We start from the raw sequence: 12996 nt of genomic DNA, 5'->3' as shown, positions 1-12996 counted from the left end.
CACCCTGTGGACGTTGCTTGTTTGGAACTAATCCTGCAGCAGGACGACAGCCCAAAGCACAACTTCCAACTGGATGTCAACCCTGATGAGCTGTTTTAGGCACAGCCTGACCATCTGTAAGGAGTACATATCAAACAATTTAACTTATTGGAGGGTCTTCGGGAAGGCTGCTGTGAGATGTCTACACCAAAAATAAGGGTCTGCAAGGCTGTCTGATAAAAGAAACGCTTAAAGTTGAAATTATAGAAATAAAACTCATTTTTTACATGGTCTTGACTATATTTCCAGTTCACTTTGCAGCCTGTAATGAATCCCGTTTTGAATGAAAATCAAGAAATTACAGCAGTGACCCTAAACTTCTGAGGTTTACACCCAAAACACTCAAATGTTCATTTATGAATATTGTGCAGTTGCAACGTTACATATTTGAAGCTGTCACCCATTCTCCAGACCACGTTATCCTCCATGAACTACGCTGTACTATAGCCAAAAACATTCAGTTTCTCCTCTCCTCTGGATCTTGTTCTTCTTCTTATGGCTCCTCCCTTTAGGGGTCACCTCAGTGGATCATCTGCTTCCATCTCACCCTATCCCTAGCTTCCCTCTCTGTCACACCAGCTCTCTGCATGCCCTCCTTCACTCTTTTCCTCCTGCCTGGGAGCTCCATCTTCAACATCGTTTGTCCAATATATTCACCATCCCTACTCTGCACATGTCCAAACATCTATCTTGTGTCTTTAACTTTGTCTCCAAACTGCTCAACCTGAACTGTCCCTCTGATACACTCATTTGTAATCCTGTCCATCTGTGAAAAACATCTCTAACTCTGTCACCTCCAGCTCAGCCTCCTGTCTTTTTCTCAGTGCCGCTGTCTCCAAACCGTAAATCGTGGCAGGTCTCACTACCGTCTTGCAAACCTTCCCTTTTACGATTGCTGCTATCCTTCTGTCAAGAATCACCCCTGACACCCATCTACACCCGCTCCACCCTGCCTGCACTCTCTTCTTCACCTCTCTTGTGCACCTTTCATTTAGCAAACATATCATCCTTTCAAAATATTTTTGAGAAATAATAATTTATTTAAATATTTCACACATAAAGTATTAAATGTAGAAGTTATAATGTATGTAATGTAAAGTATGTTACCAATTGTGTATCTTTTTAATTTTATTTGCCTTAAGGCCTATGTGAGTTCAGACCCTTGTTTAAGTCCAACAGAGAACCTGCAAAATATGTTTTGGGGCTTTTGCACTGAATTATTCCACCACTAGATGTCACATTGTGTCCTTTTTTGTTGGTGAGCTACAGGGTAGGACACTTGCGCAAATCCTGCCAAAGCAGCTGGTGGAGTAAAGGAATGGAAATGTTTCATGTGCCTAGAATCTCACGTCGGGAGGTACATACTTCGAGCCCAGCTCACGAAGACTAAGAAGTAGACACAGCTGTGAGTGAAAGTGAGAAATACTTTGGACAGCACATTAAAAATCTCAGCTTGCACAGCCACCTTGGAAACCTATTACCACAAATGGCAGGAAACCTTCATTCAGTTTAACAGTTACAGCCTATTTTTCCAATTAAAAAGCTTTAAAAAAAAAAAAGAATATATATATATATATATATATATATATATATATATATATATATATATATATATATATATATATATATATATATATATATATATATATATATATATATATAATTTATTTATTTTTTTAAATACAGAGAGCAGGGCTGTAGAAAAGGCCACGGACATACAGACAGTTTAATCTGCTGCAGGATGAAGATGAAAAAGTAATTGGAAGAGGAGGCAGCGCTGGATTGGGTCATAGATCCGGGTCCAGTTAATTGGTTGCGAGTGGGCGGAGCTACCGGCTTGCCAACGTGCAGGTAGACCCCCACATAACATTCACAGTACGCATCATTAACACATCTGCTTCGTGTTTTAAGTCAAAGCTGTTAGTCTTAGTGTACATCACTGTAGTTTCCTATCGGGACGCACGGAGGCAGCGCATCACTGTCGGTAGGACAAATTCAATCGTTCATGTGGGAGCTAACGTTTGGCATGCCTACTTCCAAGAAGTGCGCACCCCGCAGACTTGATTTCTCGGACACTCTTAATCATCACTTTGAGACACACAATTCGGCACGCACTGAGTGACCAATTTACACATAATGTGAGTACAACTCCCAGTGTGTTGAAAGTTCAGATTTAATTTTTTGTGGGTCTGCATGGGTTGACTCCTGCTCATATCAAGTGTGCTGCTGGACAAACTTAAGGGCGTTTGGAGGCGTGAAAGAAGAGAAAATAACTTTTTAGTATTGAAGCGTCTAAACAATTAAACAAGTATAACATCGTTACCCAGAGCTTTCCATTTTAAAGAAATGTCAAATAGTATATGGCCACCAACGACCTCCCATTGTGCTCTGATATGGTAATTAAAAGTAAATCATGGTTGCCCAGTACAGTGCCAAAGTCTTTAACCACCCCTGGATTCTGTATCGTTTGTTTCTGAGTAGCCAGACTTTGTAATTTAAAAAAAACTGCTCTTGAGCAATAGTTCTTCAGGTTTTCTGAAGATCTTTCAGAGTGTTTCTTTGGACATTGGCTGCTTTTTCACTCATTTTCAGTCCAGTCCTTGTACCTGAGCATTTTCAGAGGAAGGCTTTTGTTGTTTGTTAAGCCACTCAACGCTGACCCATGAATCATTCATGCATGAGAAAGGTGCCTAGCTCAATAGAATAACCAGTATTGTGTCCACACCTAACTGCAAAGAACCAATTTTAAATGAAATACTTAGCCACTTTGTTACTAGCAGCCTTTTGAGCTCATTAGAATTGTGCAAACTGTTTTTGCCTTATATTCCGTATTTCCATGTATATTTGTAAATATTTAAGTAGCCTATTTTAAATTTTCATAAAGAAATAAATGGTGGCTCAAGACACAGTACTGTACAGGTTAAAAGGTATTTTTAAAAATCCAGCACCATACATACAACTCACCCAGGGGCTAACTACATCAAATTTGTGTCCTCACAAAGATGTTTTGTGAACCATTTTTGGACTGTATTTACGTGTCTTGTAATCTGATTTATTTATTTCCATAACGTGTCTACCCCCCCCCCCCCCCCCCCCCCTTTGCACACAGGTGTACAGATTTTTTGTACAGTTTTTTGTTTTGTTTTGTTTTCGGTCTGAAGACAAATATTTGCCATGGTTGTAAAGCGAAACTGAAAGTGAGTTTTCTTCAGAAAACACATAAGCACTTAAAAACTGTTGATTCCTTCATTTCCACAAGCTCCGGACATCCCCCCACCCCCCCAGGTCATGCCTGTGAACTCGTAAAAAGTGTCACATTGTATTGCATGTGGAACTTGCCTGTCTTTATTTAGCCTGGCATATTACCACGTCACAAGATCTCACTCCATATGACTAAGAGCATGCTGCTCTATTGTCAAAGCAATGAAAAGAGCCTTTGTCGGGGGGGCTGGAAATTGGAGAGGGAATTGGCCAAATTTGCTTTGATTGTTCTACCAGAAGTCATCGGAGTTTTGTGTGTGTGTGTGTGTGTGTGTGTGTGTAAGAGAGAGGAGACTCTGTGTTGCTTTAATGTACATCTCACCTGCCAGAAAACAGCCTGAAATTCTGACCTTGTCTCTCACTTGATATAACTGAAACTCGCCACTTGGGCTGAAACCATATTTGGGTATAATCTGCTGACTATGCTTTTAGCTTGGATCTCAGCAGATCCTGGCACAGATCACTGGAGCTGTCGATCCAGGAAAGGCAATTGCTGGCTGGGCTTTCCACAGAACTGTGCTGTCAGTTTCAGACTGTAGCATGAACACACTGTGCCGAAAAGCCCCCCCAAAATTGAGTCTGTTATGATGTATAAACAGGGCGACCTAAGCTGACCACAAATGCTAAGATAAACTGTTCATTGTACAGCGCACCTTAATGATAAGATAAAATTAGCAGCGGTAATGTCATTAACACCAGCGAGGACAGAAGCGTGTGTTTGGTACACGGAGGCATGTGTTACACAATTTCAAAACTGCCTTGTGGCCTGGGTGTCTCTTCCTTCCTCCCCTCCCTTTCTGCTGACCAAATTAAATGGTTGGCGCATCAGCTGGTTTCTGTTTTCATTATTTCTGCTCTGTTGTTTCACCTGAACTGCTGCTGAAGTATGCTCATGGTTCATTATTGTTGTGTTTTTGTTTTGTTTTTTAAGCTGCAGATTTGCTCATCACTTTTGTGGTAATGTTCTGAGTCTGTGCCCTTTTAGAAGCACTGACGTGCATGTGAGGAGGACAGTCTGCCGAGGGTAAGGATGGGACAAGAGACGTCTGCGCCAGAAGACATAGAACAAGCTGTGGAGGTCCTGTCGACAATCAGCGGTAAGGAGCCCCGCATTATTCGACACGCTGTCGCACCGCGTTGCCAGAAGGTGTCTGTCCAGTGTCTCATTTCCTTTTATGTGTAAATTTCATTTAATGCCGCTTATCATGTCTCTCATCTCATCTGTGGTTTGGGTCACAGTCTGGGAGCATTCGATTCTTTTCACAGAGTCAAATACTTTTACTTTACTCAGTCTTACTCTCTGTGGGTCAGAGCTGTTGGGGGTGAGGGTGCAGATGGTTGCTGACACATCTTTACAGACTTCTCCGGGTATTTAAGTTAGCTTTTTCTGTCCCATACATATAAGGTTTTAGACCGAGAACATTCTGTGTCTTTTTCTAAATGTGTTCTCAAATATGTACACAAACGTCACTGCCAACCTTAATGAATTCTGAACAGCAGGACTTCAACTGGTGCCAGTGTCTCGTCTCACAAATTACAGCTACCAATTTCACATGCTTATGCAGTGGGCATTTCATTAGACCAGATGAATATGATCAAATTAATATTCTTATAAATTGATGAAACAAATCGCGTGGTTTAAAAAAAAAAAAAAAGGATTTAGGCGCTTCCACCAAAGGAAGAGTACTGCAATTCAGCCCCGATAGACTATATTTAATGAGTCACTCTACAGTCTACTTTGAATTGTATTACAGTGTTTGGCAGGATTTTCTGCAGATGAGCAAAAATACCAGAGTGTGGTGACATAATTTGCTTGAATGATATTAGATAAGATCATTTTATAAAGACTCACCAATGTGAGTGTGAATGATTGTCTGTCTCTCCATGTGTTAGCTGCGTGACCTGTCCAGGGTGTACCCTGCCTCTCAACCTATGATGCTGGGATAGGCTCCAGCGCCCCCACGACCCTTAAAAAAAAAAGGATGAGTGTAAAAAGATGGAGGGATGGATTTTTAACCTTTTTAATCATACAAGTAGTCCCGTTGAGACTCAGTGTCTCATTTGTCAGAGAGACCTGTTTTGAGAAACATAATAAATTTTCAACAATGAAATAGAGGCAATAAATAAATAAATAATATTTGTAGGTAAACATAAAGATAGGTCCACTAGAATAAGGGGGTAACAAGTCAGGTTTTTCCAAAAAAACAAAGAAATAATTATGCTGTATGTAAATGTAAGTAGTGTGTAAGCAGAGTGCATGAGTAATATTAAGTAGTGCAAAATTTCATGTATTTTACATGAAAGAAGAAATAATTACATTGTAAGGAATTTTATGTACTGTGTAAGTTTTTGGGAATTTTACAGAAAAACAAACAGTATTTCCCCATCTTACATCATAAGGTCGGTGTACTTTTTGGGTGCGGGCTGTATAATGGAGTAGATTAATCTTTTAAAATCTTTAAATATTGATGTGCATGATAGATGTTCTATTATTCAATTTCCAACACTTTACAGCAGGCATTTAGTAGGGGTTTTTGACATTTTGCAGATGAACATTACATTCATGTTTAACTTCAACGACTACTTCCTTATTTATTTGCTGAATCTTTTGAAACTTGCTACAAGTATTCATTAGGCAAATCTATACAAAATACTGCAGATGAATTTCAGATTTCTGACTTTAATATTTTTCACGAATTAAAAAAAATTTACAAGCTGTACTGTAGATTGATGTTTTATTTCAGTGGCTACTTCTCCTTCATCTTTTTGGCCAATTCTTCTGAAACTTAGTATCAGTATTCTTTGGGCAAAGGTCTACAAAATGTGCTAGACAGATTTTTTTGAAGTTTTCACTTTTCTTCCTTTCTTTCTTTCTTCCTTTCTTTCTTTCACAAATATCAGCTCCATGATGGTTGACTTACAGCCAAATTAGTTTCCGTTCCAATATATCACGTATTGTACAAGTAAAACATTTGACAGCAGAGCTCTACAGGTCTCTAGTTTAATACTTGGACTGTGCAAAATTATATTTATTTATCTTATATACTGGGTCTTGGTGCAGCCCCTCACGTCATCCTAAGACAAATAAAAAACAGTACTGTTGGGCTACAGCTATTTGCCACCAAGGAGACATCAGTTTCTGTGCCAACCCAGTGTAGATCCTGGTCTCAGCATGGCCACCAATATAAAGATTTTCTAGCTTCTTCTACTGGATAATAAGTCCTCTATGTTTATCCATTTGGACTAAACTACTTGAGCTAGATAGACTCTTAGTCCCTTTGCTGCAGGTTAAATACTGTGCTCCTGTCTTTTGAAATTACACAATAAGGGCATAAAAGGTTGTAACATTGCTAAATATTACAACAAGTAATTGTCCCACAGTTTCCAGGAGCACTAAGTTGGACAATGGGCTTTACCCAGAATAAGCCGGGATAATTCAGTTTGTTGGCAGCGTGATTACGTTTGCAGACACTTTCAGTCGGAGGCATAGGTTTTGATCTTTTGGATTGCTACTTGATTCATTAATAAATCTAATTTTGCAGAATGCCACATAATGAAAAGTGCATGACCACCTCTGCTTGCTGCCTTTGTACTTTATATTGGGAATGCTTGTGTGATTGTGTGATGATGTATTAAGTGAAATAAAGCTAATGCGATACTCTAAAGGCGGTGGAGATCTTTGCAGATGGCACCAGTGTAATTTTAGTTTTGTTCCCTATCACCAGTACCCACTGGTGCCACAGTCAGAAGCTCCCATTGTCTGAGCTGCCTACTTCTCAGAAGTGAACAGTTGAGGAATTTAGTTAAGAAAATTAAAATATGTGGGAGTTTAGTCTTAATCTGTGTATTTGCACATCCTTCTTTTGGTTGTGTGACCTGGCAGTTTTTTGTTGGGTAGAAGTGGTGGAAAACACTGGAGAACACTCATAAAGCAAACTCGCTACTCATTTCCTATTTATGCACAGATATGTGCAGTAAATGAATACTTTTATCTTCACACAGCAAGATCCAGTGGCAGCCCCAGATTGTGATATATCGCACACGTGCGCACACTGCCGAGCCAGTACAATTAGCCGTAGAGGGATTTTTATGCCCTAGCCCACCCTCCACCCCTCTTTTCCTGTGATAAACACAGCCCAGACTTGAAGTGAGATAAATAATCACACATTCTGCAGCCTAATCGAGGAGAGGAAGAGGAAGAGGAAGGCAGCTTTAAAGAGGCTTCACAAAAAAGCTCAGAAATATAGCATGAACTGTATTCTGAAGGAAAGATGTCTCTTTCGGAGATGATTGAAGAGAGCCAAGACGTGTTGAATGAACTGCTCCACCGTCTGTCTGTATCCATCAGCGTGCTGACCCGACAAACTCACCGCAATCTGAGCCATCAGCCGACCTGGAGGAGAGGTTAGTGTTAGAGCGTGTGTGCGCTGATTGTAAAGGTATGGCTGTGTATATTTGATTAGTGTTTTCTCAGTTTCATATTAAATGGATGTACTATGTATATTGTTCAGTGGTTCAGTCTCTGCTACTTAAATCAGTGTGGCAGGATGACAGGACAGGATTTCCTATCACCACGGGGAGATTCCCTCTTGTTTTTCCCTCCTCCTTATTCACACATAACAGAAGAACCCTCCTGTTTAGTTTACAGCAAGTCCACGGCTGAAAACAAACATGGCACACTTTACAAAATGATGACCTGCAGGGACACTAGCTGCGACTTTAATGCATGCTCTTGAATGCAGTGCTCTTTGGCATTTTGACCTTGGTAACTGATTACGTGATCTAGCCCGTGAGTGGCTAATTGACCTTAGGTCTGAATACACTAACAGCAGAAATGTGTGGTTTAAAAGGAGAAGGCAAAGTCAAAGGAACAGATTAGAGCCGCTGTATTCACTATGGCTTCTATCCTCTGCTGTCGCCGCCAACCAGCAGTAAGGAAGCAGAATCATAAGTCCACACAGACCGGTGAGTGCTGCCTTAGTGTAAAAATATTTCTTAGTTTCTCTAAAGTTTTGAACACTTTCTGTAGTCAAGAGGTCATTTCAGGGTCACAGTTAAAGAAAAACCTGGCTAGAAATGGAGGATCTTTCTCAGATAATAGCTGTGGTTTCTAGCAGTTTGATTAGAGTTTTAATTTAGAGTTTGAGCTTTCAACCACCTTTAGCAGCAAAAACTTGAAGCAACTTGTCTGACTTTATCAGTGTCTCAGTGTTGAGAAATTTTCGCCCACTCTTCTTTACAACATTGCTTCAGTTCATTGATGTTTGCAGGCATTTGTTTATGCACAGCTCTCTTAAGGTCCCACCATGACAGGAGTTAAAGTCTGGACTCTGACTGGGTCATTGCAGCGCTTCCATTCTTTTTGTTTTTCAGTCATTCTGTTGTAGATTTGCTGCTGTGCTTGGGGTCATTGCCCTGTTGCATGATGCAGTTTCGACCAGGCTTTAGCTGTCAGACTCTAGAATACTTTGGTACACAGAGGAGTTCAGGGTCAACTCAGTGACTGCAAGGTGTCAGGTCCTGTGGCTGCAAAGTAAGCTCAAATCATCACCCCCCTCCACCACTGTGGTTGACAGCTGGTATGAGGTGTTTGTGCTGAGATGCTGTGTTTTGGTTTTCTCTCAACGTGGCGCTGTGCATTATGGCCACACATCTCCACTTTGGTCTCACCTGTCCAAAGGACCTTGTTCCAGAAGTCTTCTAGTTTGTTCAGATGGAAAACCTGAGCTGTGTTGCCATGTTCTTTTTAAGGAGAAGAGGCTTTCTCCTGGCAACCCTTCCAAACTACTAGTGCTGTCACAATCTTTAACATTTAACACACTAACTTCTGCTTTCAGAGAGGTACTCATACTTACTGATGATCAATTAATCTGGTTCATTTGTTTAGCAGCACCTGGCTGCTATATACCCTCTTAATTCCTATGGAAGTAGTAAGGGTGTACTTAGTTTTTCCGCACATTGCTTCTGCAATTTGGATTAATTTTTGTAAAATAAATAAAGGCATGGTGTAATATGTCATGTTGTTTTTCATCTCAGGTCTTGTTTACCTAATTCTAAGACTTCCCGAGGATCAGATTATTTTCATTATGTAAACCTTAGAATTTAAAGAGGGCGCACTTTTCCTTTTACCAAGCCTGTAAGTACACAGACTTTCTCAGGAGGAGGGAGGGGTTGTAGAAACAGGAGTGGTGTAGTCACTCAAGAAATATTGACCGATGTGCGTATCCAAGAGACAGGGAGGGTCTGAAAATACAGGAGAGCAGAATGAGGCAAGTGATACTCTGCTCTCTACCTGTGGAGATGAAGGCGCTAAGGGAGGAAGAGGAGAATGGACAGGGGGACGGGATGGAGGAATGCACAGGGAAACAGAAATCTGGGGGAGAGATATTTGTCTCTATTTCACTGGAGGAGATGGAGAGCTACTACAGATACAGCAGCTGCTGTCAACGGCTGCACTGTGAGTTTCTCAGCGATGTTTCTGTGAGATTTAAGGCGTTCTGCTTCATGTCACTGAGCTCATGGGAGACTGGAACCTGGAGTCATGATGTGACAGATTTTTGTTTTAAGCTAAAATTGGGTCTTTGTGTCTGCCATTGTTTGGTTTTGTAAATTTTACTATGTTAATCTTGGAAAAAGTTGGTTTAGAACATCAGAAGTAGACTAACTGTAGCACCCAGGTATGAGGCTTTTGTACTGCAGGTGTATTACAGGTAAATTTGCTGCTTCCTTGCAAATGATTCATTTTCTGTTAAATGCTACGTCTTCTATTCCTCAGAAATGTCCTACTATTTGTTTATGCCTTGCTTTAGCATTAAATAACCTAAATTCCCACCAGGTGTAGAACATCTGTTCTTCATCCATATAACCAGGCACTTGGTTTTATGGAAACAGTGTGAAAGAGCAGAATGAAGATGTTAAATAGCTCTTGTAGGTCCTTGTTTGAGGAAGTACATGTGGCAGAGTGTTATATGGTATACTGCTACATCCTTATTTACTCAAGGTGGTTCATTAAGTTGGCATTAGTACCTGAAAGACGTGTGTGTGTGTGTGTCCATCCAGCATGTGTGCATGTGGGTAGCGTGCAGCTTTTGATATTTTTTTGTTAGATCTGTGCCTTTCAGTGATATTTCAAGTCTATTTTGGTCCATTTTGATATGTGTATTTTTAGTAAGCGCTATTCTTGAAATGCTGTGTCACAAAGCCAGTGCTGCGATTTTCCTCTTGATCCTGTTTTCCTCTTCATTGCAGCCACAACAAGTCATATTTCTATATATGACTATATATAATATATCTGCATATATTAAAGGGTAGTAGGTGGTTGCCCCCAAGATCTCATGTTTTTTGTTTTTTTTAATGATCAGCTGTTTTCCTTATTACTTTTTGTGGTTTTTTGCTGAATGATCACCCATCATAACAAAGACTGGTTTTCCCCTGAAGTGGCAAAACTTCCTCTTTCATGAGCGTGCAGCCCGTTTCCCCTTTTTTATTTTTCCAATAAGTTTTGTTTCTTTTTACTTTAACATCTGATAAACAACTGAGATCGGATCCTCCTTCATCATCAGGTGCTTTTCCCCATTTATATTAATTTCCTTCAAGTTCTCATTTGTAATAACATTTCTTAAAGTTACGTTTTTCTTTTGGTGCAATACTGCGCGCATTAGAAGCTACAGTATTTTAAATTATTTGAGGCGGCATGTTTTTGTTGTACTCTGGACAACAGTATTGATTAGTTTTATGGATGTCTGTTGACATTTTGAAGCTTCTTAGCTAGAGAACATAGTTGGCTCACTTGATTCAGTCACTGGCTGCTCAGCTGTGATGCTGCTCTGCAGACAGTGCAAAGAGTACGATTAAAAAATGGATCTGCAGCTGCCCTGCTTCACAAACTATGGAGTGACTCCATTTTCATTATCCTAAGTTGATTTGTCTGCATGAAAAAGTTATACTATGCAGAATGATATCTGTGGTGAGCCAGTAATATCTGCCGGGGGTGGGCTCCATAAAATATAATCATATGAATGATTAATTGATTAAATGAACCTGGCAGTGTTACAGTACATCATGTTCTACAGAATTGATCTAATAGATATATAAATAGTGTAGTAAGATAAGACCCTCTTGGAAATTCAGCTGTTGCAGCAACTGGCCCACTTAGAGGGTCCATACATATGAAATCAACACAGTCCCGTTTTGTAGGATTACTCTGTATCTGTTTATCAAATTTAAGAAAAATTCCTATCTCCATCTCTGATTTCCCTGAAAAAAAAAAAGTTTTTTTTGTGTGTGATGAAGTTACGAGCATTTTCAAGTTGAGCAGCTTTGTGTCATTTGCATTTTTTAGGCTGAATATCTGCTATATTCCTGACAATGACGTCAGGAATATGGAATTTCAGAAGTGTAGCTGCAATTCTTAGAGCTTGAATTTGCTTGAAAATGATAGTGATAGTACAGCCTGCACTGCCATATTTAGTCCAGTAGAAAGAACAGTTTCAAAGCAAGGCAGCTGAAATGTGTTACACAGATTCTCATATATGAGTTGTACTTTATAGCATCAAACTACTCAAGTCAGATGACAGCTTCTAAAAATCGTAGAGCTTGAAAATGGCAAAAAGTGTGATTTATAAATGTGAGTTCAGTGTGATAGCCCCAAAGTGTAATACATCCAAAATTCGTGATGGTGTTCTGCCTCGCTTTCCCAAAATAAAATTTTCAGAAATTCATATTTTTATTTGCAGCCATCGTCCACGGCCTCAGAGAATGTATTCTAACACTTGTAAAACTGACAGATTTTGTGACCCCTTAAATTCCACAATGTGGGTCTCATGCACGTGGCCAATTTATGAATGAACTATTACCACAGAGCAGTCTTCAGCTACAAAAATAATGAAGCATGAAAACTGAAATTGCTGCTCAGAAAAGGCCACCAACCTGATCGTTGCTCACCCTGTAACCGTGCCACACAGCCTGCTCTCTGTCATTAAGGAGCAAACCTGTCCACTGTATGGAGAGACGGCAACAGGACATTGTGATTTAGAGAGTGGAGGAGGAAGAGGAGTCTCATGGACATTTGATTGTTTTTACATAAAGAAAATAAGATGAGAGACAAACTGAATGAAGATGATCCCTAAATTTTCTTTATTTTTCAAACTGAATTTGTCACAATTTTGTTTGCTTTGCTTTTCTATAACCATTTTCAGACATTGCACCCGGTTTCAAGGGCTGCCTCTTTAATAAACTGTTAAGTGACTGTTAGATTGTGGGGGTCAAACTATACATGCATTCGCACCTTTTCGTTTCCCGGCTCAGCCTCCGCTTCTTGTTTAAACCTATGAGTCATTTCACAATTGGCGTCTTCCTGTTTATGCTGCTGCCGGCCTATAGTGTTTGATCTCGGAGCGGAAGGAGTCAATAGCGTTCTGTCGTTTTAGGCACAGATGTTGGAGGGGAAAGTTTAAAAAAATAATCAAGCTGTAAGTTATTCTAGCTGTCTGCACCGCTTCCCTAATGCACACACACACTAGGCTTCCTTTACAACCCATATGCACACACTGTCTGCTCTGCATCCCATGCACACAGATGCCCCTTCCAAAGTAGACCCATTTTCAATTTATGTCGATCATATTTTACATGCTGTTATTCTTTCTAAACCCTAACTTGAGAAAGGAAGTCCTGAAAATAACCCAATTTAAATTTGAT

The 12996-nt window shown here is 40.0% G+C and overlaps 1 protein-coding gene across 1 annotated transcript in view; it reads left to right on the top strand.

The window, feature by feature from the left end:
• Positions 1–4149: 4149 nt before the first annotated feature.
• Positions 4150–12996, top strand: part of mcf2la (mcf.2 cell line derived transforming sequence-like a) — a 50864-nt gene continuing 42017 nt past the window's right edge. Inside the window, exons 1-2 of the mRNA XM_030748913.1 lie at positions 4150–4184; positions 4286–4397. Coding sequence (XP_030604773.1) covers positions 4331–4397 — 67 coding nt within the window. The 5' untranslated portion in view covers positions 4150–4184; positions 4286–4330. The remainder of the gene's footprint in view (positions 4185–4285; positions 4398–12996) is intronic.

The sequence above is a fragment of the Archocentrus centrarchus genome, chromosome 2, assembly GCF_007364275.1.
Source record: "Archocentrus centrarchus isolate MPI-CPG fArcCen1 chromosome 2, fArcCen1, whole genome shotgun sequence".
In the NCBI taxonomy this organism is placed as follows: Eukaryota; Metazoa; Chordata; class Actinopteri; order Cichliformes; family Cichlidae; genus Archocentrus; species Archocentrus centrarchus.
The sequence above is the reverse complement of the archived record's forward strand: the minus strand, read 5'-3'. Positions and strand labels throughout refer to the sequence as shown.